Below are 27,836 nucleotides of genomic sequence, written 5' to 3'. Positions count from 1 at the left end.
ATAAAAAGAATACTCTATAGAAGGACAAATAAGGAAGGCTTTTGTACAGAGTTAGCAGTTAGAGGGGCGAGAAAACTGGCGGAAACGCCACAGAACGCCTAAATTCAAAGAAACTGTAGTAGAAAGAGATGAGATGTGATGTGAAGTTTCCAGTTAAGATTATGAATAAACGACAGACCAAAGATATTTAGAATGGAAGAGGGAAACAGCTGAGTGTCATTAAAGAAGAGGGATAGTTGTTTGGAAGGTTGCGTCAAGATGATAAATGGAGGAATTGAGTCTTTGAGGCATTGAAAACTACTAAGTTTTCTCTGCCCCAATCAGAAATCTTAGAGAGATCAAAAGTTAGGCATTCTGTGGCATCCCTGCATGATTTGTTAACTTCCTCGTCGTCTCTGAAAGGACGTGGAAAGAAGTAGGGTGGTATCATTAGTGTAGGAGTGGTTAAGAAGGTCATTAATGAATAATATAAAGAGAGTAGGTGATGGAACAGAACCATGAAGAACACCACTGTTAATAGATTTAGGAGAAGAACAGTGGCTGTCTACCACGGCTGCAATAGAACAATTAGAAAGGAATTTTGAGATAAAGTTGCAGAGGGAAGGATAGAAACCGTAGTTTGGAAATCAAAGCTATGTGCCAGACTCTATCAAAAGCTTCTGATATGTCTAGTATGACAGCAAAAGTTTCACTGAAATCTCTAAAAGAGGATAACCAAGACTAAGTAAGGAAAGCCAGAAGATCACCAGTAGAGTGACCTTGATGGAAGCCATACTGGCTAACAGATGGAAGAGTGTGAAGTGACAGAGGTTTAAGAATCTTCCTATTCATGATAGATTAAAAAAACTTAAGACAAGCAAGAGATTAAAGCTATAGGACGGTAGTTCAGGGGATTAGAACGGTCACCCTTTTTAGGAACAGGCTAAATGTAGGCAAACTTCCAGCAAGAAGGAAAGGTAGAAGTCGATAGGCACAGTTGAAAGAGTTTGGCCAGACAAGGTGTAAGCAAGAAAGCACAGTTTCTGAGAACAATAGGAGGGACCCAATTAGGTCCATAAGCCTTATGAGGGTTTAGGTCAGCAAGGGCATGGAAAACATCATTACAAAGAATTTTAATTGAAGATATGAAATAGTCAGAGGGACGAGGAGAAGGAGGGACAAGGCCAGAAACATCCAAAGTGGAGTTTTTAGCAAAGGTTTGAGAGAAGAGATCAGCTTTAGAGACAGATGAGATAGCAGTGGTGCCATCAGTATGAAATAAAGAAAGGAAAGATGAAGAAGTAAAGTTATTGGAGATGTTTTTGGCCAGATGCCATAAGTCATGAGGGAATTTAGAGTTTGAAAGATTTTGACATTTTCTATTTATGAAGAAATGTTTGGCAAGGTGACAACCAGACTTGGCATGACTCTGGGCAGAAATATAAAGTGCATGAGATTCAGGAGATGGAAGGCTCAAGTACCTTTTGTGGGCAACCTCTCTTATCATGTATAGCATGAAAAAGAATGAGGAATGTATGCCTCCATGCCAGCACACAGAGATTGGTCTCTGACATGGAAACAGTAACCATTCCAGGGAAAATCTGCATAATTCCTCCTCAGGTCCCCCCATCTGCCAGAGGTAAAATGCCAGAGGCACCTCTGCTTTGGGGGATCCTGAGGAGGGATTGGAGAAATAGGACAAGATACAGAAATGAGATTGTGATTGGAGGAGCCCAGCAGGGAAGATATGGAGCAGCATATGCTGAAAAATTAGAGGTAAGGAAGAAATCAAGAATGTTGGGCATGTCTCGAAGATGGTCAGGAATACGAGTAGGGTGTTGCACCAATTGCTCTGAGTCATGGAGGATAGCAAAGTTGAAGGCCAGTTCACCATGATGGTCAGTGAAGGGAAAAGGAAAGCCAAAGCTGGTGGTGAACATTGAAATATCCAAGGATGGAGATCTCTGCAAAAGGGTAGAGGGACAGAATATGCTCCACTTTGGAAGTTAAATAGTTGAAGAATTTACTGTAGGGGAGAGATAGACAGCACAGATCAATTTAGTTAGAGAGTGACTGTTGAGTTTAAGCCAGATGGTGGAAAACTCGGAAGATTCAAGAGGATGGGCAGGAGAGCAAGTTAAGTCATTGCGCAGATAGATGCAACATCCAGCTTTGGAATGAAAATGAGAATAGAGAAAGTAAGAGGGAACTGAGAAAGGGCTACTGTCAGTTGCCTCAGATAGCTGTGTTTCGGTGAGGAAAAGAAGATGAGGTTTAGTAGATGAGAGTTGATGTTCTTCAGATTGAAAATAAAATCTAAGACCGCAAATTTTGCAAAATTAATGAAGAAAAAGTTGAGGGAGGTGTCAAGACATTCTGGGTCACCAACAAGAGAGCAGTCTGACCTGGGGACATTTCTGGTCCCCTCCCCAGAAGGGGACTCCAAGGCTGGATTTGGAGTTGCCATTTTTTTATTTTGAATTTTAAGTGATGTGTGTGTGTGTGTATTTACCTATTTGTATTTACCTATTTGTGTATTACAGGGCCCAAGCTAAGCTCTCTGTGTCTTGTCTCCTTGTCCATTCCTGTCATATCTCTCTTTCATCTGATTGACACACACCGCATCGACGACATGACTGCTCAGTTTATTCCACTTATCAATGCTATGATGCGGGAAACTGTATTTTCTCACGTCATTTAGACAGATGTCTTTTATTAGCTTTTTTTCCATGTCCTCGGAGATGATTACTTGTGGTCACCTTTATCAACTCTCTGTCCAGTATGTCAGTCTTGTTCACCAATTTATACATAGTTATCATGTCTCCTCTTGTTCTTCTAATGTGGTCAGCCCCAGCTTCCTCAGTCTTTCCTCATAGTCTAACTCCCTGAGTCCTGGTACCATCCTTGTTGCCAGCCTCTGTACCCTTTCCACCTTCTTCACATTTTTCTTCATATGCGGTGACCAGACACATGCTGCATATTCTAACTGGGGTCTTATTAAAGTACATAATATCTTCTTCATCATTCCTTCATCTAGGTAGTGGAATGCAAGGCCAATATTTTCAAGCATGTTGTATGTTTTCCAAAAAATCTTGTTAATGTGCTTCTCCGGTGACAAGGTGTTTTGCACGGTTACTCTAAATCTTTCTCCTCATTGGTCTCTTTAATTTTCTCATCACCCAGCCTGTAATCCCAGTTTGGTCTGTATCTACTTCTTCCCATTTTCATAACATTGGTCTTGTCTATATTAAATTCCATCTGCCACTCCTTACTCCACTCATATATTTTATCAAGATCTTCCTGTAACTTGTTACAATCTTCCACATTCTTTACTCTCCTCATAATTTTAGTATCGTCCGCAAAAATGTTCATGTAACTGCCAATTCCTACTGGCATATCATTAACATAAATCAAAAACATGATGGGACCAAGCACTGACCCTTGTGGAACTCCACTGGTTACCTTCTTCCACTCGGACTTCCTTCCTCTCACCACTGTTCTCATTTCTCTTCCCATTAAGTAATTTTCCATCCATTTTGCTAGTTTATCATTTACTCATCCAATCTTCTTTAGTTTCCACATCAGTCTATTGTGTGGTACTTTATCAAAGGCCTTTCTCAAGTCCAGGTAGATAGCATCCACCTATCCCTCTCTATGTTGTAGTATGTCAGTCACTCTTGAATAAAAACATAATAAATTGGATACACGATCTTCCTTTTCTGAAACCAAACTGCCTTTCACTCAGAATGTTTTCACTTTCTAGATACTCACTCCACTTAGCTTTAATTACTTCTTCACATACCTTGCACAATATACTAGTCAACGATACTGGTCTATAATTTAGCGGTTCCATTCTACTACCATTCTTATATATAGGCACAATGTCAGCTCTTTTCCACTCTTTCGGGACTAATCCTGTTCGTATGGAGGTATCCACAATATCAAATATGGGGTTCAACAATTGATCCTTACATTCTTTTAGCAACCTCCCAGATATGCCATCAGGCCCCATTGATTTATTAATATCCAGATTGCTTATAATTTTCCTTACGTCTTCCTTAGTAACCATGATGTCCTGCATTTGCTTTATTTCCGTAGGCCTTCCTCCCATAAAATGCTCCTCCTTTGTAAACACTTTGCAAAAGTTGTCGTTCAAAATTTCAGCTATCTCTCCAGCATCTTCATATACTTCTTCCCTGTTTTTTACCTTTTCTATTGCCTCCCTTTTATTTAGTTTTCCATTTATGAATTTGTAAAACATTTTTGGGTCACTATCACAGTTTTCCACCACCCTCTGTTCATATTCCTTCTGTGCTGTTCTCCTTACTTCAACATATCTTGCTGTTTTGTAGCCTTCCCTTGATAATACATCACTGTTTTTCTTAAGTTTCTTCCATGCCTTTTCTTTGTTCTTTTTTGCTTCTTCACAATTTCTATTAAACCACTGTTTATTATTTAAAGTCCCCTTCCTGTAATATGGCACAAACTTTTTCACAGCAGAGTTATACAAATCCATAAATTTATCGTACTTCAATTGCATATCTCTTTCCTGGTATACCACAGACCAGTCAATTTCATTAAAGAACTCCCTTATATGGTTATAATTTGCCCTAGTATAATTTAATTTTTCCTCCCTGCATTCCACAATCTTATTCGTGCTTAATTCTGTATCCAGCTCAAAGCTTAGGACATCATGATCGCTTTCCCCAAGGGACTTTCATGTTCAATTTCCTCTTTTAGAGAGATTCCCCTGGTAAATACCAAATCCAACCTTGCTGCAACATCTTGTCCCCTGCACCTTGTTGGTGATCTCACCCACTGTGCCATCAAGTTATTTGTTGCTACCTTTAACAATTCTTCTGCCCACTCACCACCATTCACCATTTTGTAGTCTTCCCACACTATTTCTTTGCAATTAAAGTCTCCAACTATCATCACTCTATCCTTTCTGTTGAGTTCTAGCTTCATTCTGTCTAGAGTATTTCTCGTCACCATTTGGTACTGTTCATATTCCCAAGCACTGGTTCTGGGTGGTATGTATACTGTTATAATATTAATGTCCCTCTTGCCATCTGTTATAAGCATACTTATCACTTCCTCATTTCTCTTACTATAGTTCACCTCCTTCACTATCAGATCTTCCTTAGTAAGAACCATTATACCACCACCACCTTTATTTTTTCTATCATTTCTCCATACTTTGTAGTGTTTTACAACAAACCAGTCTAGCTTTATTTCGGGCCTTAGCTTTGTTTCCACTACACACATTATGTCCGGTTCGTTATTTCTTAGGTAATCCATACATGTGTGTGTGTGTGTGTGTGTGTGTGTGTGTGTGTGTGTGTGTGTGTGTGTGTGTGTGTGTGTGTGTGTGTGTGTGTGTGTGTGTGTGTGTGTTTACCTAATTGCATTTACCTAGTTGTAGTTTTACAGGGCCTGGGCTTTATGCTCGTGTGGCCCCGTCTCCATATCTACACTTATCCAATCTTACTTTAAAAGTATGCACACTCGTTGCAGACACTACTTCTTCATTTAAACTGTTCCACGTCTCAATACATCTCTGCGGGAAACTATATTCTTTAATATCTCTCAGACATCTTCCTTTTCTCAGCTTTTTACTATGCAATCTTGTGCTTTGGATGTCATATTCTTCTCTTAGGATCAGTTTCTCATTATCCACTTGGTCCATTCCGTTGATCAATTTATAAACTTGTATCAGGTCTCCTCTCTCCCTTCTTTGTTCCAGGGTTGGTAGATCCATAGCCTTTAGTCTCTCCTCATATGTCATCCCTTCAAATTCTGGAACCATTCTTGTAGCTATTTTTTGTAGCCTCTCCAATTTCCATATGTGTTTCTTTTTATGAGGGGTCCACACTACTCCTGCATATTCCAATCTAGGACTTATTATAGTACTTATCAATTTCTTCATCATTTCTTTGTCCATGTAGTGAAATGCTACTCCAATATTCCTTAGCAAATTATATGTTTCTCTAAAAATTCTATCAATATGGCTTACTGGTTGATTGTTTTCTTCCATCATCACTCCTAAGTCCTTTTCCTTTTTAACTTTCTCCAGTTCTACTCCATCTCCCATCTTATAGATTCCCACAGGTTGTCTTTCACTCTTTCCCATTTCCATGACATGGCTTTTGTTCACATTGAATTCCATTTCCACTTTTACTCCATTCCCAGATCTTATTTAGGTCTTCTTGCAGTATTTCACAATCCTCCTTTTGCTTTATAACTCTGCACAGTTTCGTATCATCTGCAAACAGATTTATGTAGCTGTTCACTCCTTCTGGCATGTCGTTGATATAAATGAGGAAAAGTATTGGTGCCAATACTGACCCCTATGGCACTCCGCTTTCTACTGTTCTCCACTTGGACTTCATATCTTTAACTACCGTCCTTATTTCTCTCCCCCTCAAATAATAATCTATCCATCTCAATGTACTTCCTTTTAAGCCACCCTTCTCCTCTAACTTCCATAGTAATCTTGCATATGGCACTTTGTCAAACGCCTTTTTTAAAATTCAAATAAATACAGTCAACCCATCCCTCTCTCTCTTGTACTCTATCAACTATTCTAGAATAGAAACTCAATAAATTAGTTACACAAGACCGTCTTTTTCTAAAACCAAATTGGCTATTTGATATTAATTTGTTGTCTTCATAGAATTCGATCCATTGTTTTTATTATTCTTTCACACATCTTGCATATTACACTAGTTAGTGATACCTGTCTGTAATTTAAAGGTTCTTCCTTCCTTCCGCTCTTACATATGGGAACCACCTCAGCTCTTTTCCATTCTACTGGTACTGTTCCATTTTCTATTGAGCATTTTATGATGTTGTATATAGGACTTGCTAGTTCTTCCCTACATTCTTTCAGTATTCTGCCTGAGACTTCATCTGGTCCCATTGCCTTCTCTTCATCCAGTTCCTTCATTAACTCTTTTATTTCAAGCTTGGTTACTTTAATCTCTTTCATATAGATTGTCTCTCTATTACTCTGTGGCCTCTCTAATTTGGATTCCTTAGTAAAGACCTCCTGGAATTTATTATTTAATAGTTCTGCCATAGTTTTTGGGTCTTCCACCATCCCATTCTCTCCTTTTAACCTTTCTATTGTTTCTCTTTGTCTAATTTTTCCATTTATGAATCTATAGAACAATTTTGGTTGCTCCTTACATTTTTCGACAATGTCCTTTTCAAAGTTCTTTTCCTCTTCCTTCCTTACCTTAACATATTCATCTCTCGCTGCCTTGAAGTTTTCCTTATTTGTTGGATTTCTATTTCTCCTCCATCTTTTCCATGCTCCATCTCTTTTCTCCTTCACCCTAGCACACCTTGCATTAAACCAATCTTTCTTTCCTTCTTCTTGAGGTCTATATTTTGGGACATATTCCCTCACTCCTGTTTTATATATTTTCAAAAATAAGTTATACTTCTCTTGCATCGTCTCTGAGTTTTCCATCTCCTCCCAGTTTACATTTTTAAAATAGTTCCTGAGATTCTCAATATCAACCTTTCTGTAGTTTAATCGGTCTCCTTTGTATGAATCGTCTCTATCTTCCTTTCTCTCTTCTATATCTATTTCTAATATTACATGGTCACTCTTTCCCAATGGGCACTTATATCTTATATCATCATTCATTTGTATAGCCCTTGTGTGTGTGTGTGTGTGTGTGTGTGTGTGTGTGTGTGTGTGTGTGTGTGTGTATTTACCTAATTGTATTTACCTAATTGTAACATACAGGAAAAGAGCTATGCTCGTGTTGTCCCGTCTCCATATCTATTAATGTCCAGCTTTTTCTTAAAATCATGAATATTCCTTGCGTTGACCACTTCCACGTCTAAACTATTCCATGCTTCCACCCTTCTATGAGGAAGCTATATTTTTCACATCTCTCCTATAAGTGGCCATTTTAGTTTTTCCCATGCCCTCTCGACATTCTTCCATTCCACATACACAGATCTTCCCTATCCATTTTTCCATGCCAATCATCACTCTGTATATTGCTATCAGGTCTCCCTTTCTCTTCTGTTTTCCAGGGTTGGAAGTTGCATTCTTTTCAGTCTGTCTTCATAAGTCAAATCTCTTAAGTCAGGCACCATTTTGTTGCAGCCCTCTGTACTTTCTCTAGTTTCCTTATGTGTTTCTTTAAGTTCGAGCCCACTGTATTGTTGCATATTCAAGCCTCGGTCTTATCATTGCAGTAATTATTTTCTTCATCATTTCTTCATCTAGATATCTGAACGCCACTCTTATGTTCCTCAATAAGTTCAATACTTCTCCAATTATTTTGTTTATATGTCTCTCTGGCGATAGGTCATTGGTAATTGTCACCCCAAGGTCTTTTTCTTCATGACTGGTTTTATGTCTTCATTTCCTATCTTGTACATACTCCTGATTCTTCTTTCACTCTTGCCAAACTCTATTTTCTTGCATTTTGTCGTGTTGAACTCCATTTGCCATGTACAGCTCCATTTCCATATTCTGTCCAAGTCTTCCTGGAGTAGTTCGCAATCTTTGTCACATCTCACTTTTCTTAACAATTTTGCATCGTCTGCAAATAGGCTCACATAACTGGACACCCCATCCACCATGTCATTTATGTAGACTGCGAACATTACTGGTGCCAACACTGATCCCTGTGGAACTCCACTCTCCACCAATCCCCATTCTGATGGTCTGTCCTTAATTATTGTTCTCATTTCTCTTCCTACCAAAAGTCTTCCATCCATTTTAGTAAACTGCCATGCACTCCTCCTACCATTTCAAGTTTCCAGATCAGTCTCTGGTGTGGTACCTTATCAAAGGCCTTTTTTAAATCCAGATATATTCCATCAGCCCAACCATCTCTTTCCTGTATTACATCTATCACCCTCGAATAGTAACATATCAGGTTTGTCGTGCATGAACGCCCTTTCCTAAAACCAAATTGACACTCACAAAGTATGTCATTTTTCTCCAAGAAGTCTGTCCATCTATTCTTCACCACCCTCTCACACATCTTAGCTACCACACTTGTAAGTGACACTGGTCTATAGTTCAATGGGTCTCTCTTGTTACCTGATTTATAGATTGGGACAATGTTAGCTCTTTTCCAGTCTTGGGGCACTACGCCTTCCCTTAATGAGGCATCAATTACTTCACAAACTTTTTCTGCCAATTGCTCCCTGCATTCTCTTAAAATCCATCCTGATACCCCATCAGGTCCCACAGCTTTTCTCACTTCTAAACTCCCCATCATGTTCTTGATCTCCTCCACAGTTACTTGAAACTCCTTCATAATCCCTTTCTGTTCCATTACCAGTGGTTTGTCAAAAGCAGTCTCCTTTGTGAATACCTTCCGAAAGCATCCATTCATAGCCTCTGCCATTTCCCTGGGATCTTCACTGTATACTCCATTTACTTCTAAACTTTCAATACTTTCTCTATTTTTGATGTTGTTGTTCACATGTCTGTAAAAAGCCTTGGTTGGTCTTTACATTTATCAATTATATCCTTTTCTTGTTTCTTTCTTTCTTCTCTTCTAATCAACACATATTCATTTCTTGCTCTTTTGTAACTTTCCCACTGCTTAATCCGTCTTTTCCTTCTCCACCTCTTCCATGCATCCTCTTTTCTTGTTCTAGCCTTTTCACATCTATCGTTAAACCAGTCCTGCTTTCCAACTTCTCTATGTTGTCTTATTGGTACAAATTTTTCTCACCTTCTTTGTATATTTTTATAAATTCCTTCCACTTTTCATTTGCTCCTTAGCACTCTTGAATTTCATCCAATTTGTCTCTTGAAAGAATTTCTTTAGGTTTCCAAAATCTGTCTTGGCATAATTCCATCTTCCCACTTTATATTCTTCATTTCTTCTAGATTTCTCTTCGTCTATCACCTTGAACTCCAAAACTGCATGATCACTCTTTGCTAAAGGGCACTCCACCCTCATCTCCTCAATGACCATTGGCTCTGTACTAAAGACCAAGTCCAGTCTTGACGATGCTCCCTCTCCTCCAAACCTAGTATCTTCTTTGACCCACTGAGTTAACACATTTTCCATTGCCAGTGTCAATAGTGTATTTCCCCATGTTGTCTCTGATCCTTCCATTGACCAGTCCTCCCAACACACCTCTTTACAATTAAAATCTCCCATCATTATAGTTCGTTCACAGCCACCCAACATTTCTTCCAGACATGTTCCTGTATCACTTATCATTTCTTCATATTCCTGTACTGACCATGCATTTGTCTTAGGTGGTACGTACACCACTATGTAGTGCCTCTTTTTCCTTCATTAGTTTCTGCTCTGATCTTTAGCACTTCTGCCTTTCCCATACCTTTTTCACTTGATCCACCTTTATATCTTTTTAACCAGCAACATCACTCCTCCTCCCATCTTACCTACTCTATTTCTTTTCCAAACGTTATATTTCCTTCTCCAACCTTCATCAGGTCTTCTCCCTCTCTCAGTTTTGTTTCAGTAAGACCCACAATATCTGGGTTCTTGTCCTCAAGTAATCGTTGAGTTCTAAAATCCCGATATCACTCCATTTATGTTGGAATACATTACATTTCGCTCATATGTAAGTTTCTTTAGTCCTTTCTTGCTGTACTTTTCTGGGTTATGAACCACTTCCTCAGTCTCATATCCAAGATTCTCCAGAAAAACTCTTTTTCTCTTCTTCTGTCCTCTCTTCATTTTTTTCAAAGCCTCCTTTCTCAACTCATTTAACATTTCTCTTTCCTTTTCACCGAGATCTCTTCTCAACCAAATCTTCCTTGTTGTTTCCTGCTGGGCTAGCCTCCATGACTTCTCCACCAATTCATCTACATCCTTTTGTGACTTAAGTTTGATTCTTATTGGCCCGTGTGTGTGTGTGTGTGTGTGTGTGTGTGTGTGTGTGTGTGTGTGTGTGTGTGTGTGTGTGTGTGTGTGTGTGTGTGTGTGTGTGTATATGCCACATGTTTATGTGCACCATGTATGTAGAACCTATTTATGTAATAAATCACACACGCCATATCAACTGTAAGTGGAAACAGGTATGCAAAGTGTGAAAAAAAATCTCTTGGATAACTCATATTTTCAGATAATTAGGAGTGATTTTCTGCAATTGGTTTGATTTATACACGGGTTATTGTATTTGCAGTAATATCTGCTCTTCATTGTTGCTTTCATTCCTCTAATAATTCAATTGGTAATGCAACATCATAAATCCTTGTCATATGCCCAACACTTCTAAAGCTTTCATTCACTTTTTTTTACTGTAACATCTTCACTCATGGCAATAGAAATTGGCCCCAGCACTGTATCCAGTCTGGGAGGTGGTGAGGGGATACATGACTATGAGACAGCTCTCTCTCTCTCTCTCTCTCTCTCTCAGTACCTATCCTGGTATAAGCAAATCATACACTCCTTTGTAATAATGATGAAAGTCAAGCCTTCATAACATATGCAACCTACATTCTGAAAGATATCTTACAGTATCCAGGAAAAAAACACATCATTTTAGCAGAACACAGCCATGACACAATATGCACATCCTTGGATATGTCACAAGTATTACAAGGATGCAAAATATGGGTCCTTGTGTTGATGGGGTTAAAACATGCATAGGGATCTTAGTAAGATGTTTTCACTGAATCTACTGTTTTTCATCTACATAATAATAATCTTGTATTCTTTCTAAAAAGAAATTCAAGTTGTGAAACCTGATAAATGGATGCACAGACCTTTCTTAGATATATACAGTGTTCAACATAATACTGAACTGATTGGGTCAGGAAGGGGGTTGAATTTGCATGCCATATTATTCAGCAGCCCAATGCAGCAGCAGTGTGGGCAAGGCTCATAAACCAAATAATTACCAAAGCTGAAGGATTGCCCCTAAAACTCTGATGAGGAAGGTTGTACACCACGAGTGCTCAGGTGTGCCCAGCATTTGAGGCCCCGTGCCCGTTTGTCCATTCAATCCAGTGTTGTTATTATGGCCTCTTGCAAGGATTTATAAGGATACTTGCCCATATCATAGCCTTGCAAAAAAATGGCTGCACAACTAAACAAATAGCTGAACAAGTTGGGATATACCACTGTAGTGTATAGCTCTGGTTGTCAGTTTAACTGGGATGGCAGTGCCACCACTCCTACTCAGAAACAAAGGCTTGTCAGGAAACCTAACACTGTAAAAACACCCCAAACAATTGCAAAACGTCAGACTGCGGACAACCCACATGTAACAGCAAGAAAAATAAAAGAAACTCCAGACTGCTTGATGAAGAATCAGTGAGAACAGTAAATTTTAGAGTCACAGTGCTAGGGTACACAAGCCACTGCCACGTCAAGAGGCTGCTATTCACTCTCAAATAGAGGTGCAAGAGGGTTAATTTTGCCCACAAATATAGTGTGTAGGATAATGACAAATGGATGATAGTGTTGTGAAGTGATGAGTCAACACTTATGAATACTGACAGGGTGGAAATGTGTATCATAGGCCAGGTAGCAATCCCCTAACCCTCAGTAGATATAGGCAACAGTAAAACATCTTGATTCCCTCATGGTTCAGGGTGTCTCTACTGAAAATAGCACTGCTGAACTTCCTATAAATTAAACACTTAACCAGTACACATATTTATAGTTGAAGTGTGATTGTCTTCCTGATGCATTCATGAATACACAGGCAGCCATATTTCAACAGGACAGTGCACAGACACACACACAGCCAAATCTATGACAATGGTTTAATGACTGTGAGATTGAGTATATAAAAAATTGCCAAGCAATGGCCCTGACATAAATCTGAGAAAAAAGACTTGAAGCAGAATATTAGGAAAGACATGGAGAAAAGACATGTCTATTGTACTTAAGTTGGAGAAAGAGATCCAGGCATCATGGGCACCTTCCTAAGATAACTTCATAATTTTGCCCTTTCTCTCAAGATGCCTACAGAAAGTTATGAAGATGAAAGGGTATTTAACTAAGTATCATTGGTGAGTAAAATTACAAAAAATATTACATTTTCTATTTTTTGCTAAATATTTTTCTTATGATGTTGGTGTGTTTCTTATTAATTAAGGTGGAGTGGTCCAATACTATGTTGAGTACTCTAATTACAGACAGGTTAGGTCAGAGTACTTTGTAGTCAAAGCTGATCTATGAATAAATATGCCAACTTGTAGACCTACTTCTCAGTATAACATAAGACAAAAAAGTGATCATAACATTATACGAGTGATCCCGATAATGTCAAAGACCCATCTTTTTGTCCTGAATGCATAACAAAAGCATGGAGACGTACATTCCTCATTCTTTTTCTCAACCTAAACCTTTTAAACCTTGGTTTAACTCAGCCTGTTCTCGTGCTATACATGATAGAGAGGTTGCCCACAAAAGGTACTTGAGCCTTCCATCTCCTGAATCTCACGCACTATATATCTCTGCCCGGAATCATGCCAAATCAGTTCTTCAACTTGTCAAACACTCCTTCATAAGCAGAAATTGTCAAAATCTTTCAAACTCAAACACCCCTCAAGATTTCTGGCATTTAGCCAAAAACATCTCTAATAACTTCACTTCTTCATCTTTCCCTTCTTTATTTCATCCTGATGGCACCACTGCCATCTCTTTTGTCTCTAAAGCTGAACTCTTCCCTCAAACCTTTGCTCACAATTCCACCTTGAATGATTCTGGGCTTGTCCCTCCCTCTCATCCTACCTCTGACTATTTCATGTCTACAATTAAAATTCTTCGTAATGATGTTTTCCATGCCCTTGCTGGCCTAAACCCTCGGAAAGCTTATGGCCCTGATGGGGTCCCTCCTATTGTTCACAATAACTGTGCTTCCGTGCTTGCACTTTGCCTGGCCAGACTCTTTCAACTTTGTCTAATGACTTCTACCTTTCCTTCCTGCTGGAAGTTTGCCTACATTCAGCCTGTTCCTAAAAGGGTGACCGTTGTAATCCCTCAAACTACCGTCCTATAGCTTTAATATCTTGCTTGTCGAAAGTTTTTTTAATCTATCCTGAATAGGAAGATCTGTCACTTCACAATCTTCTATCTGATCGCCAGTATGGCTTCCGTCAAGGTCGCTCTACTGGTGATCTGGCGTTCCTTACTGAGTCTTGGTCATCCTCTTTTAGAGATTTCGGTGAAACTTTTGCTGTAGCGTTAGACATATCAAAAGCTTTTAAGAGAGTCTGGCATGAAGCTTTGATTTAAAAACTGCTCTCCTACAGCTTCTATCGTTCTCTCTGTAACTTTATCTCAAGTTTTCTTTCTGACTGTTCTATTGCTGCTGTGGCAGATGGCCACTGTTCTTCTCGTATATCTATTAACAGTGGAATTTCTGAGGGTTCTGTCCTGTCACCCACTCTCTTTCTATTATTCATTAATGACCTTAACCAAACTTCTTGCCCTATCCACTCCTACACTGATGATATCACCCTACATCTTTCCACGTCCTTTCACAGACGACCAACCCTTCAGGAAATCAACAGATCATGCATGGACCCCACAGAACACCTGACTTCTGATCTTTCTAAGATTTCTGATTGGGGTAGAGTAAATCTAGTAGTTTTCAATGCCTCAAAAACTCAATTCCTCCATCTATCAACTCGACACAACCTTCCAGACAACTATCTCCTCTTCTTCAATGACACTCGACTGTCTCCTTCTTGCACACTGAATATCCTCGGTCTGTCCTTTACTGATTTGGGTAGAGTAAATCTAGTAGTTTTCAATGCCTCAAAAACTCAATTCCTCCATCTATCAACTCGACACAACCTTCCAGACAACTATCTCCTCTTCTTCAATGACACTCGACTGTCTCCTTCTTGCACACTGAATATCCTCGGTCTGTCCTTTACTCATAATCTTAACTGGAAACTTCACATCTCATCTTTTGCTAAAAGAGCTTCTATGAAGTTAGGCGTTCTGAGGCATCTCCGCCAGTTTTTCTCGCCCCTCCAACTGCTTACTCTATATAAGGGCCTTATCCCCCCCTGTATGGAGTACTCCTTGCTTGTTTGGGGGGGTTCCAGTCACACAGTTTTACTAGATAGGGTGGAATCAAAAGCTTTTCGTCTCATCAACTCCCCTCCTCTGACTAACTGTCTTCAGCCTCTTTCTCACCTCCGAAATGTTGCATCTCTTTCTATCTTTTATTGCTATTTTCATGCTGTTCTACTGATCTTGCTAACTGCATGCCTCCCCTCCTCCTGCGGCCTCGCTGCAAAAGGCTTTCTTCTTCCTCTCATCCCTATTCTGTCCAACTCTCTAACACAAGAGTTAACCAGTACTCTCACCCCTTCATACCTTTTACAGGTAAACTCTGGAACTCCCTCCCTGCATCTGTATCTCCAACTTCCTACGACTTATCTTCTTTTAAGAGGGAGGTATAGGACATTTGCTCCCTAATTTTGGCTGACGTTTTTCCCTTTGTAGAGAGCCAGCACTCAAGTGGGCCTTTTTTTTAATCTTTTCTTTTTTTTTTGCCCTTGGCTGGCTCTCTTCCCTTCATAAAAAAAAAAAAAATTTTAAATGTATCTTTATATCGTCTGATATGCCATGCATTTTGCGGGTTACTGCTGTATAACATGGCCATAAGAATGATCATTGATATTCAAGTACCCGTTGTTGTGGAAGGCCCCTTCAACATACTCATGACGCTCATGGTGTGGAAGCCAGCGCCTCGCAGCAGAAGGGCTTTGGTGCGTGGGTGTCGCCAGGTGATGACGGGCAGCCGGTTGTGGCGGTAGCATCGGGCCAGGCGATGGAGACTCTCATCTCCCGTACTAGAAGGAACTGACAGCAAGGCTGGGTAGCTGTTGGGGATAAAGGTTTCCGGAATTATTTCATAAGCAGTTCATGCATCTGCAGAAAACTTTGCAAAATGCAATTAATCCATAGGAAAGCTGTGAAGAAATAAATTTATGTAAGTAGACTAAAAATGAAATAGTAGAATTCCAAGTCTACTACCACATTTTCTTTTTTCTAGATAAAATGCAACATACTTTAAACTCCAATCTAATCAATACCATAACAGCCAGGTGGTCATCTTTAAAATCTTTGGTCAGCATCTCGTCTCCAAATGTTCATGAATACAAAAAACTGGCATGAACCAGACATGAATAACAGTGCAAAAATCAAAGAAACAAAAAAAATCTAGCTTAGGCATTTAAGGTACAGGTATTTCTCGTTTTGTGTGATATATGGGTTCCTATAGACATCGCACAAACTGAAGTTGCACAAAAAACCTATTTTCCCCATTAAAATAAACAATGGATAATAAGGGGATAAGGTTTTGGCCAAAAAAAACATACTTTTTTTTTTTTTTTACGAAAAACACATTTATTTGACTAATAAAGTGAACATGTTCTAAAAATGTATCATTCTAAACCTATAGATAACACTAAGGTGTAAATAAAGTGTAAATAAAGCACCCAAGGAGGAGGTAGTAGACACCTACCGAAACAATAACTTACTCCCAGTGAGATCTAATAGCACTAGTTCAGGAGGTGCTATGAACCTTCCATTAAAGCTAGTTGTGATCTCGTTGAACGTTTCCCTTTGTGTCTCACAACTCAAGGGGGTAGTCACAGCCTACCCTCTAAAGACAGCTTCACATAAAACTACATGCACTTACCACACATACACCCTTCACTCCAAATCAAAATTTAAAAGAAAAATGGGACTCAAAATAAACAACGCCTCAGAGTCCCCCTCTGGGGAGAGGACCAAAAATGTCCCCAGGTCGGACACCTCTCCTGTTGAAGACCACAAATGCCTTGACACCTCCCTCAACTTTTTCTACATTAACTTCTGCAACATTCGCGGTCTTAGATCTAATTTTCAATCTGTGGAACACCACCTCTCCTCTACTAAACCTCATCTTCTTTTCCTCACCGAAACACAGCTATCTGAGGCAACTGACAGTAGCCCCTTCTCTGTTCCCTCCTACTTTCTATATTCTCATTTTCATTACAAAGCTGGATGTTGCGTCTATGTACGCAACGACTTAACTTGCTCTCGTGCCCACGCTCTTGAGTCTTCCGAATTTTCCACCATCTGGCTACGACTTAACAGTCACTCTCAAACTAAATTCATCTGTGCTGTTTATCTCTCCCCTAACTCTTCTGACTATAGTAATTTCTTCGACTACTTAACTTCTAAAGTGGAGCACATTCTGTCCCTCTACCCTTTCGCTGAGATTTCCATTCTTGGAGATTTCAATGTTCACCACCAGCTTTGGCTTTCCTCTCCCTTCACTGACCATCCTTGTGAACTAGCCTTCAACTTTGCTATCCTCCATGACCTAGAGCAACTGGTACAACACCCTACTCGTGTTCCTGACCGTCTTGGAGACACACCAAACATTTTTTATCTCTTCCTCACCTCTAACCCTTCTGCTTATGCTGTCACCCTTTCATCTCCGTTGGGCTCCTCCGATCACAATCTCATTTCTGTATCTTGTCCTATTTTTCCAATCCCTCAGCAGGATCCCCCAAAGCGAAGGTGCCTCTGGCGTTTTGCCTCTGCCAGTTGGGGGGACCTGAGGAGGTATTATGCTGATTTTCCCTGGAATGATTATTGCTTCCATGCCAGAGACCCATCTCTTTGTGCTAAACGCATAACAGAGGTGTTAGTATCTGGCATGGAGGCATACATTTCTCATTCTTTTTCTCAACCTAAACCTTCTAAACCTTGGTTTAACTCAGCCTGTTCTCGTGCTATACATGATAGAGAGGTTGCCCACAAAAGGTACTTGAGCCTTCCATCTCCTGAATCTCATGCACTTTATATCTCTGCCCGGAATCATGCCAAGTCTGTTCTTCAACTTGCCAAACACTCTTTCATAAATAGGAAATGTCAAAATCTTTCAAACTCAAACTCTCCTTGTGACTTCTGGCATCTAGCCAAAACATCTCAAATAACTTCACTTCTTCATCTTTCCTCCTTTATTTCATCCTGATGGCACCACTGCCATCTCTTCTGTCTCTAAAGCTGAACTCTTTTCTCAAACTTTGCTCACAACTCCACCTTGGACGATTCTGGGCTTGTCCTCCTCTCCTCCTCCCTCTGACTATTTCATGTCTACAATCAAAATTCTTCGTAATGATGTTTTCCATGCCCTTGCTGGCCTAAACCCTCGGAAGGCTTATGGACCTGATGGGGTCCCTCCTATTGTTCTCAAAAACTGTGCTTCTGTGCTTGCACCTTGCCTGGCCAAACTCTTCCAACTTTGTCTAATGACTTCTACCTTTCCTTCCTGCTGGAAGTTCGCCTACATTCAGCCTGTTCCTAAAAAGGGTGACCGTTCTAACCCCTCTAACTACCGTCCTATAGCTTTAATCTCCTGCTTGTCTAAAGTTTTTGAATCTATCCTGAATAGGAAGATTCTCAAACATCTGTCACTTCACAATCTTCTGTCTGATCATCAGTATGGCTTCCGTCAAGGTCGCTCTACTGGTGATCTTCTGGCTTTCCTTACTGAGTCTTGGTCATCCTCTTTTAGAGATTTTGGTGAAACTTTTGCTGTTGTGTTAGACATATCAAAAGCTTTTGATAGAGTCTGGCATAAAGCTTTGATTTCAAAACTGCCCTCTTACGGCTTCTATCCTTCTCTCTGCAACTTTATCTCATGTTTCCTTTCCGACCGCTCTGTTGCTGCTGTGGTAGATGGCTACTGTTCTTGTCCTAAACCTATTAATAGTGGTATTCCTCAGGGTTCTGTCCTGTCACCCACTCTCTTTCTATTATTCATTAATGACCTTCTTAACCAAACTTCTTGCCCTATCCACTCCTACGCTGATGATACCACCCTACATCTTTCCACGTTCTTTCAGAGACGTCCAACCCTTCAGGAAATTAACAGATCACGCGGGGACGCCACGGAACGCCTGACTTCCGATCTTTCTAAAATTTCTGATTGGGGCAGAGAAAATCTAGTAGTTTTCAATGCCTCAAAAACTTAATTCCTCCATCTATCAACTCGACACAACCTTCCAGACAACTATCCCTCTTCTTCAATAACACTCAACTGTCTCCCTCTTCCACAATGAATATCCTTGATCTGTCCTTTGCTCATAATCTTAACTGAAAACTTCACATCTCATCTCTTGCTAAAACAGCTTCTATGAAATTAGGTGTTCTGAGGCGTCTCCGCCAGTTTTCTCGCCCTCCAACTGCTTACTCTGTATAAGGGCCTTATCCGTCCCTGTATGGAGTACTCTTCGCATGTTTGGGGGTTCCAGTCACACAGCTATGCTTGATAGGGTGGAATCGAAAGCTCTTCGTCTCATCAACACACCTCCTCTGACTAACTGTCTTCAGTCTCTTTCTCACCGCCGAAATGTTGCATCCCTTTCTATATTTTATCGCTATTTTCATGGTAACTGTTCTACTGATCTTGCTAACTGCATGCCTCCCTCCTCCTGCGGCCATGCTGCACAAGGCTTTCTTCTTCCTCTCATCCCTATTCTGTCCAACTCTCTAATGCAAGAGTTAACCAGTACGCTCAATCATTCATTCCTTTCACTGGTAAACTCTGGAACTCCCTCCCTGCATCTGTATTTCCGAATTCCTACAACTTGTCTTCTTTTAAGAGGGAGGTATCGAGGCATTTGCTCCCCTAATTCTGGCTGACGGTTTTGGCACTTTTTGTACTCTTTGGAGAGCCAGCGCTCAAGTGGGCTTTTTTCTAACTTTCTTTTTTTTGCCCTTGGCTGGCCCTCTTCCCTACGTAAAAAAAAAAAAAAAAAAAAAAAAAAAAAAAAACTAACACTTAACACGATACTCCCTCACTTCTTAGAGTCCCTCACAGTCACTCGCCATCTTCGTCTGTGCTAGCTGTGACTAAACACACGAGAGGGCTGTAAACATTGAACTGGAAGCGGGAGCAGCCGCCTGCTGGCAGGCAGCGGAATTACACATCTGGCACAATGTTAGAAATGTAGTTTGGGTCAAATCACACCTTAGCAAACAGTTTTGATTAATAATAATATTATCAATGTTGCACCTTAGCCAATTTGCACATAAATAACACGCAAAATATGAGAAATACCTGTAGTAGTAAAACATGCTATCACCTGGAACATCATTGAAAGGAAGTATATAACATCATCTAGACCTTACATGAGTGGTTTTCAAGACAGAGGTAGACAGAGGACTTTTGAAACAAAACCAGTCATGAGTTTCACCTTCGACACAATTGGTAGTTGATATTGCATGACGTGACCCTGAACTCAGCCTTGCTCCGAGGTGACACAGTGGTGGTGGTGGTGCTTAGGCTGCCCAGACTGAGCCGCATATAGTCCTTGTGGTAGCTGCGCTCAGACAGCTTCTCCAGCGTCTTGTTGTCAACCTCCCGCACTCCAACCAGTCCAGCCACTGACAGCTGCCCACTGGATCCATTGCTTAGCCCGGAGGTCTCCAGTTCATCCACAACTGAAGATGGAAAGTACAAATGAGTCTCTCTTTGATGATACATATCCCATGTAAGATTTAAATGGAATCAATATATTCAGATTTTGACAGAATTATCTAAGACATTAATATATACTTCTCCAAGCAAATATCAAGCATATACTAAAATGTAATCCTTCCATGACTTCATACACAAAACAGAAATAGCTAATAATTAAAATTCCACTGCCATTAATTCTTTGTTGAACCAATGAAAACTGAAATTGACTGAGCAACTTAAACTTAGATCACATCCAAAATCCAAAAAGCAATTTAGTTCCCTAAATATTGAAATTCATGGATACTGTAAAGCTTTTGTTCACATAAAAATGAATTTCATATTCATGGTTAATGTTGATGCAACAGTAAATAATTTATTCACTAATAACAGAAAAAAGAAAAAGAAAAAAAAAGCAAAAATCAAACCATGGAGACTAATGTCAAACACACTAGGTAAAAACTAAAGCATATTAGGAACCATATACAAAGGATACTAGGATTCAGATATAGGTAGGTTGCAATTAGCTCTCAGTAAGGGTATATTAAAAGAATTGTTATGTCTCCCCAAACTGTAAACAAACTACACTCAGTGATGCACATCCATGGCTGCAATGTTGATTTTTAAGAGAAAGAAAACAAACAAATCCATACACAAAGAAAGACAATGAAATTACAAAGAAATCATAACTGACAACTTACTTATGTTTTCTCGGTTTACCCCTAAAAGGAAACAAGTATTTAAGGACAGGGTATTTTCTTCACACTTGTATCTATTACATCACACTGATTACATGTAAAGAACTAATATTATAAGAGACCAGATTATCTATTCAACTCCTGAGTTGAATTCAATTTTTGATACAGGAAGAGATTAAAAAGACACCTACTTGAAGTTGTATTTTGGGGAGAAAATAACTAATATATCAGGTGGTGAGTATGTGGCAAAGATGTAGCACAGTCAGCCACTATCTGGACATTTAGACAAGCTGAGTCATAAAATCCAGGCATAAACTAATCTATGTCAACACAATCACTATAGCAATATGTGCTGGTATCTAGATCACCCAAAATATTTGGCTAGTGACTAGCAAATTTCTTCAATAACAGAATTTTGACAAAATTCTTGCAGTTTCTTCAAAGGTAATCTGAAGCATATAATTGCATGTCATATACTGTTCAAGAAATATGGCATACAAAGCATGGTAAGAACTTTATGCTCTATGCAAGTTATTAAAAACAACAAGTTTGATATTCTTCCAAATCTTGTCTCAAAAATTCTTTGAGTAAAGTAGATATTTTGTGAGGCTTTCATGTATCTCCATGGCAAGGGCACTCAGGAAGCTCATCAGTGCAGGGTGATTAGAGCTTCATGTCACAGGAGCAACAAAGATCAACATCTACATTAGCACCAGCAACACTCACTGGGGGAAAGTCTACCTCCACAGTCCAATTCCTCTGAGCTGCGGCTCACAGGCGATGTAATGCGCAGCAGCTTACACTGGCCTTTGTTACTGGTACCTAGGAAGCCATACCGTGCACTTGAGCCTTTCATCCAAGAACAAAGATGATGCTTGAGAAAGAGTTCCAATCTGGCACCAACAAGACTACACAAGTCACTGGGTTACGCTAATAGAAAGTTATTAGTGGGGAAGTAAAGTGAGAAATGAAGTACATTTACTTGTCTGGCTGAAGTATACCAATAAGGGAAATCTGGCAGTCCTGCATCAACTTATCAACATTATGATGCTATTCAGATAAAGTTTGACAAAAATGTTAAGCAGTAAAAATGTACATAAGATGGGAAAAACATTTAAAAAGGAAGAGTAGTGGTTTGGTTACAAAGTTTCTTCTCTGAACCTCAATTAATTGATCTGGTGCAATTATACAGTTTTAACAGAACCAATAACCATTAGCAGAAGTGTGAAAACAAGATTAAGACAATGTTCATTAGTGTGTGACAGAGGTCACAACATTTATATAGTATCCAAAGGGCTGCATTATCATTGTAAAATGAAGATCACTCACACAGGAAAAATGAAGTCCAAGAATGTGAACAAGTCCAACAGCTGCTTAAGAGACGTTTCAATTGCAATGGAAGACCAGTCATCAGAGCGTATAATGACAGAGGCAAAAGAAGAAGAAAATCATTACATCCCCTCTCGAGTTTCACACTACTCTAAGATTTGTAATCTTCAAGTAAGGCACTTATCCCTAAATTCTTACCATCCCGAGTTTTGCATATCATTGTCACAAGTTTTGTGCTGCTTTGAGAAGTATCAGTCATGTTTATCTACTATTGGCATGCTGCCTCAAGACTAGTGAGATTTTCCTTATCTACAGAACTGACAATGTCATACCCATTGATGGGCAATGTTTTGGCCACATGAAGCAGTGAGTCCATAATTGCTGCTTCTTATGCCTTGCACTGAGCTCACCACCACTTGTTTCTGCCTCAACCCATAGGAGAACCCTCCTCCACTCATGTTTCACTGTAGTAGTACTGACACATGAAGCAGTGAGTCCATAATTGCTGCCTATTATGCCTTGCACTGAGCTCACCACCACTTGTTTCTGCCTCAACCCATAGGAGAACCCTCCTCCACTCATGTTTCACTATAGTAGTACTGACAGAGTGCCAACATTCCACCATTAAGTCTATAGCTTTCTTGATATGAAAATTACAATTGAAATTCTGTGCTGTCATATTTTACTTGGGTCTGGCTAGTGCTGGCAACACTGCTCAGGATTCTACTTCATCTGTTTGATGCACTGCTTGTGAATGATGCAGGGCTATAATCTTTGGTGCAGCGTTCAATGAGATTAACAAGTGAAATACGTACAAGAAAAACAAACAATGCATGGTAGATCTAACTAGAGATGTATCAATACCAGAATTTTGACCGATACTGATACCAATATAACAAAATTGGACCGATACCGATACTACTACCGATACCAATACTACTAGTGAAACTGATAACAGTACACTGGAAATCAGTCTATAAGACTGTTCCCTACAGTCAATATGTGTGTGTGTGCTTTTTTTAAGTTTGACACTATTACTTTTATTACTATTATTATTATCATTCAGTTAAGTTATAGGTTAGTTCTGATGTTAGATTAGATTAGGTTATATTTGATTAGCTTGCACAAGTTGGCTTAATAATGTTAGAACAAATCAAAAGTTGTGAAAAATAGCAAGGGATAAGGTGGTGAGCGTGGGATCAGGCAACGTCCATGCATAGGTTCAAATCCCACCACATACTGATTTGAAGCTATGCCATTTGTTAAGTGGTTTATAGTTACCTACATGTCACCATGATACCCAGGTTCTAGACGGTTACACCAAAGATGTCGTTAATATAAATGAGGAAAAATATTGGTCCCAATACTGACCCCTGTGGCACTCCGCTTTCTACTGCTCTCCACTTGGACTTCATATCTTTAACTACAGTCCTTATTTCTCTCCCCCTCAAATAATGTTCTATCCATCTCAATGTGCTTCCTTTTAAGCCACCCTTCTCCTCTAACTTCCATAGTAATCTTGCATGTTGCACTTTGTCAAACGCCTTTCTCAAATCCAAATAAATACAGTCAACCCATCCCTCTCTCTCTTGTACTCTATCAACTATTCTACAATAGAAACTCAATAAATTAGTTACACACAACCGTCTTTTTCCAAAACCAAATTGGCTATTTGATATCAATTTGTTGTCTCTAAGGAACTCGATCCATTGTTTCTTTATTATTCTTTCACACATCTTGCATATTACACTAGTTAGTGATACCTGTCTGTAATTTAAAGGTTCTTCCTTCTGCTCTTATATATGGGAACCACCTCAGCTCTTTTCCATTCTACTGGTACTGTTCCATTTTCTATTGAGCATTTTATGATGTTGTATATAGGACTTGCTAGTTCTTCCCTACATTCTTTCAGTATTTTGCCTGAGACTTCATCCGGTCCCATTGCCTTCTCTTCATCCAGTTCCTTCATTAACTCTTTTATTTCAAGCTTGGTTACTTTAATCTCTTTCATATAGACTGTCTCTCTATTACCCTGAGGCCTTTCAAATTTGGATTATAGACCAGTATCGTTAACTAGTATATTGTGCAAGGTATGTGAAGAAGTAATTTAAGCTAAGTGGAGTGAGTATCTAGAAAGTGAAAACATTCTGAGAGAAAGACAGTTTGGTTTCAAAAAAGGAAGATCGTGCGTATCCAATTTATTATGCTTTTATTCAAGAGTGACTGACATACTACAACATAGAGAGGGATGGGTGGATGCTATCTACCTGGACTTGAGAAAGGCCTTTGATAAAGTACCACACAATAGACTGATGTGGAAACTAAAGAAGATTGGAGGAGTAAATGATAAACTAGCAAAATGGATGGAAAATTACTTAGTGGGAAGAGAAATGAGAACAATGGTGAGAGGAAGGAAGTCCAAGTGGAAGAAGGTAACTAGTGGAGTTCCACAAGGGTCAGTGCTTGGTCCCATCATGTTTTTGATTTATGTTAATGATATGCCAGTAGGAATTGACAGTTACATGAACATGTTTGCGGATGATACTAAAATTATGAGGAGAGTAAAGAATGTGGAAGATTGTAACAAGTTACAGGAAGATCTTGATAAAATATATGAGTGGAGTAAGGAGTGGCAGATGGAATTTAATATAGACAAGACCCATGTTATGAAAATGGGAAGAAGTAGATACAGACCAAACTGGGATTACAGGCTGGGTGATGATAAAATTAAAGAGACCAATGAGGAGAAAGACTTAGGAGTAACCGTGCAAAACACTTTGTCACCGGAGAAACACATTAACAAGATTTTTGGGAAAACATATAACATGCTTCAAAATATTGGCCTTGCGTTCCACTACCTAGATGAAGGAATGATGAGGAAGATATTATGTACCTTAATAAGACCCCAGTTAGAATATGCAACTTGTGTCTGGTCACTGCATATGAAGAAAAATGTGAAGAAGGTAGAAAGGGTACAGAGGCTGGCAACAAGGATGGTACCAGGACTCAGGGAGTTAGACTATGAGGAAAGACTGAGGAAGCTGGGGCTGACCACATTAGAAGAGAGAAGAACAAGAGGAGACATGATAACTATGTATAAATTGGTGAACAAGACTGACATACTGGACAGAGAGTTGATAAAGGTGACCACAAGTAATCATCTCCGAGGACATGGAAAAAAGCTAATAAAAGACATCTGTCTAAATGACGTGAGAAAATACAGTTTCCCGCATCGTAGCATTGATAAGTGGAATAAACTGAGCAGTGATGTCGTTAATGCGGTGTGTGTCAATCAAATGAAAGAGAGATATGACAGGAATGGACAAGGAGACAGGACACAGAGAGCTTAGCTCGGGCCCTGTAATACACAAATAGGTAAATACAAATAGGTAAATACACACACACACACACACACACACACACACACACACACACACACACACACACACACACACACACACACACACACACACACACACACACACACACACACACAGCGAACTATAAGAAATTGATGGAAAAAGGACTCGGTAAAGCCGAGAAAGAAAAAGAAAAGCTAAAAGATCTAGTTAACAAAGAAGAAGAAAGAGTACAAGACATGATTAAAAAAGAAGTACAAGCATGGAGAATCCAAGATAAGAAAGACAAGGAATCATTTCAAGAAGTATTTCAAGAACAGTTAAAAGAAAGAGATGAAAATATGACAAGCAAAATGATTGATAGGAGTCCTCAAGAAAAAAGAAAATTTAGTAAGAGAAATTGCAGAAAAAAAGAAGAGTGTAATTATTTTTGGACTGAAAGAAAAAAATGTTAAATATAGACCAAGAAGGGAAAAAGACGAAATGAAATCAGTAAAAGACCTACTAAAACATCTGAATGACGAGGATAGACAGAACTTAGAAGAGGAAGTAGAAGAAATCCATAGAATGGGACCATATCAAGAAGGAACAGTGAGACCAATTAAGATATTACTAAAATCACAAGCAGCAGCAGAAGAAGTACTATATAGAAAAACGAAACTCAGAGAAACAGAAGGTTGCAAAGATATATATATAAAGAAAAATAGAAACAAGGAGGAAAGGAAGAGACACAATGAACTGGTGGCAGAAGCAAGAGAAAAAATAATGAAAGGTCAGAGGAGGAGAAGAAGGCATTTTTTTGGAGAATTATAGGAGACAGGATAAGGAAATGGTATATAAAAGAGAAAGAAGAGAAAAGAATGGAGCAAGTTTAACTAAAATGATAAGAACAATAGATTAAAATGATGTATACAAACATAGATGGGATTTTATCTAGTAAATTAGAATTAAGAGATTACATAAAGAAAGAAGAACCAGATATTGTATGCCTGGTGGAAACAAAGTTAAATGAGGCAATAAAAATATACATAGATAAAAGGTATAATATATGGAGGAGAGACAGAGTGGGTAAAGGAGGAGGAGGAGTCATGATGATGTTAAGGAAGGAGATAGTGGTAAATCAAGTGGAGTTTGGGGAAGGAAAATCAGAAATAATGTATGTTAAAATGCATATTAACAAAAAGGAGTTAACAATCATTGGAACATATGTGCCACCAAAAACAAACTCATGGACTAACCAAGAATATAGACACATGATAGATGACACAATAAGGAGTCTTACAAGAATCATTAAGGAAAGGAGAAAAGTGATATTAGTAGGAGATTTCAACTGTAAGGAGGTAGACTGGGAAAATTATGAAAGTGGTATGGGGGAAGATGCCTGGGGAGATAGATTCCTGAACCTAATGATAGATAATTTGATGGTCCAAAGAGTAAAGGAAAACACAAGATTCAGAGGAAACGATGAGCCGGCAAGATTAGACCTAGTTTTTACAAGGGATATACCAATTAACGATGATATAAGATACAAGTGCCCATTGGGAAAGAGTGACCATGTAATATTAGAGATGGATATAGAAGAAGGAAAGGAAGATAGAGATGAATCATACAAAGGAGACCGATTAAATTACAGAAAGGCTGATATTGAGAATCTCAAGAACTATTTTAAAAACGTAAACTGGGAAGAGATGGAAAACTCATTAACGGTTCAAGAGAAATATAACTTATTTTTGGAAATATACAAAACTGGGGTCAGGAATATGTTCCAAATATAGACCTAAAGAAGAAGGAAAGAAAGATTGGTTTAATGCAAGATGTGCTAGGGCAAAGGAGAAACGAGATGGAGCATGGAAAAGGTGGAGAAGAAACAGAAATCCAGAAAATAAGGAAAACTTCAAAACAGCAAGAAATGAATATGCTAGGAAGAAGAAAAGAACTATGAAAAGGACATTGTCGAAAAATGTAAGGAACAACCAAAATTGTTCTACAGATTCATAAATGGAAAAATAAGACAAAA

General features: G+C 39.1%; 1 protein-coding gene across 10 annotated transcripts in view; it reads right to left on the bottom strand.

Annotated features, from left to right (window-relative positions):
- LOC123513844 (myotubularin-related protein 13-like) overlaps positions 1-27,836 on the bottom strand; it is a 186,447-nt gene that overhangs the window by 50,185 nt on the left and 108,426 nt on the right. For 5 of the 10 annotated variants that reach the window (XM_045271254.1, XM_045271251.1, XM_045271249.1 and 2 more), the window contains 2 exons: positions 20,171-20,417; positions 15,633-15,796 (listed from right to left, as the gene is read on the bottom strand). In XM_045271254.1, the coding sequence (XP_045127189.1) occupies positions 15,633-15,796; positions 20,171-20,417 (411 nt within the window). Of the gene's footprint in view, positions 1-15,602; positions 15,797-20,170; positions 20,418-21,134; positions 21,156-27,836 lie in introns of all 10 variants that reach the window. The other 5 variants (XM_045271245.1, XM_045271246.1, XM_045271253.1 and 2 more) reach the window with 2 other exon arrangements.

This window comes from Portunus trituberculatus, chromosome 37 (assembly GCF_017591435.1).
Source record: "Portunus trituberculatus isolate SZX2019 chromosome 37, ASM1759143v1, whole genome shotgun sequence".
NCBI classification, from domain to species: domain Eukaryota; kingdom Metazoa; phylum Arthropoda; class Malacostraca; order Decapoda; family Portunidae; genus Portunus; species Portunus trituberculatus.
The sequence above is the reverse complement of the archived record's forward strand: the minus strand, read 5'-3'. Positions and strand labels throughout refer to the sequence as shown.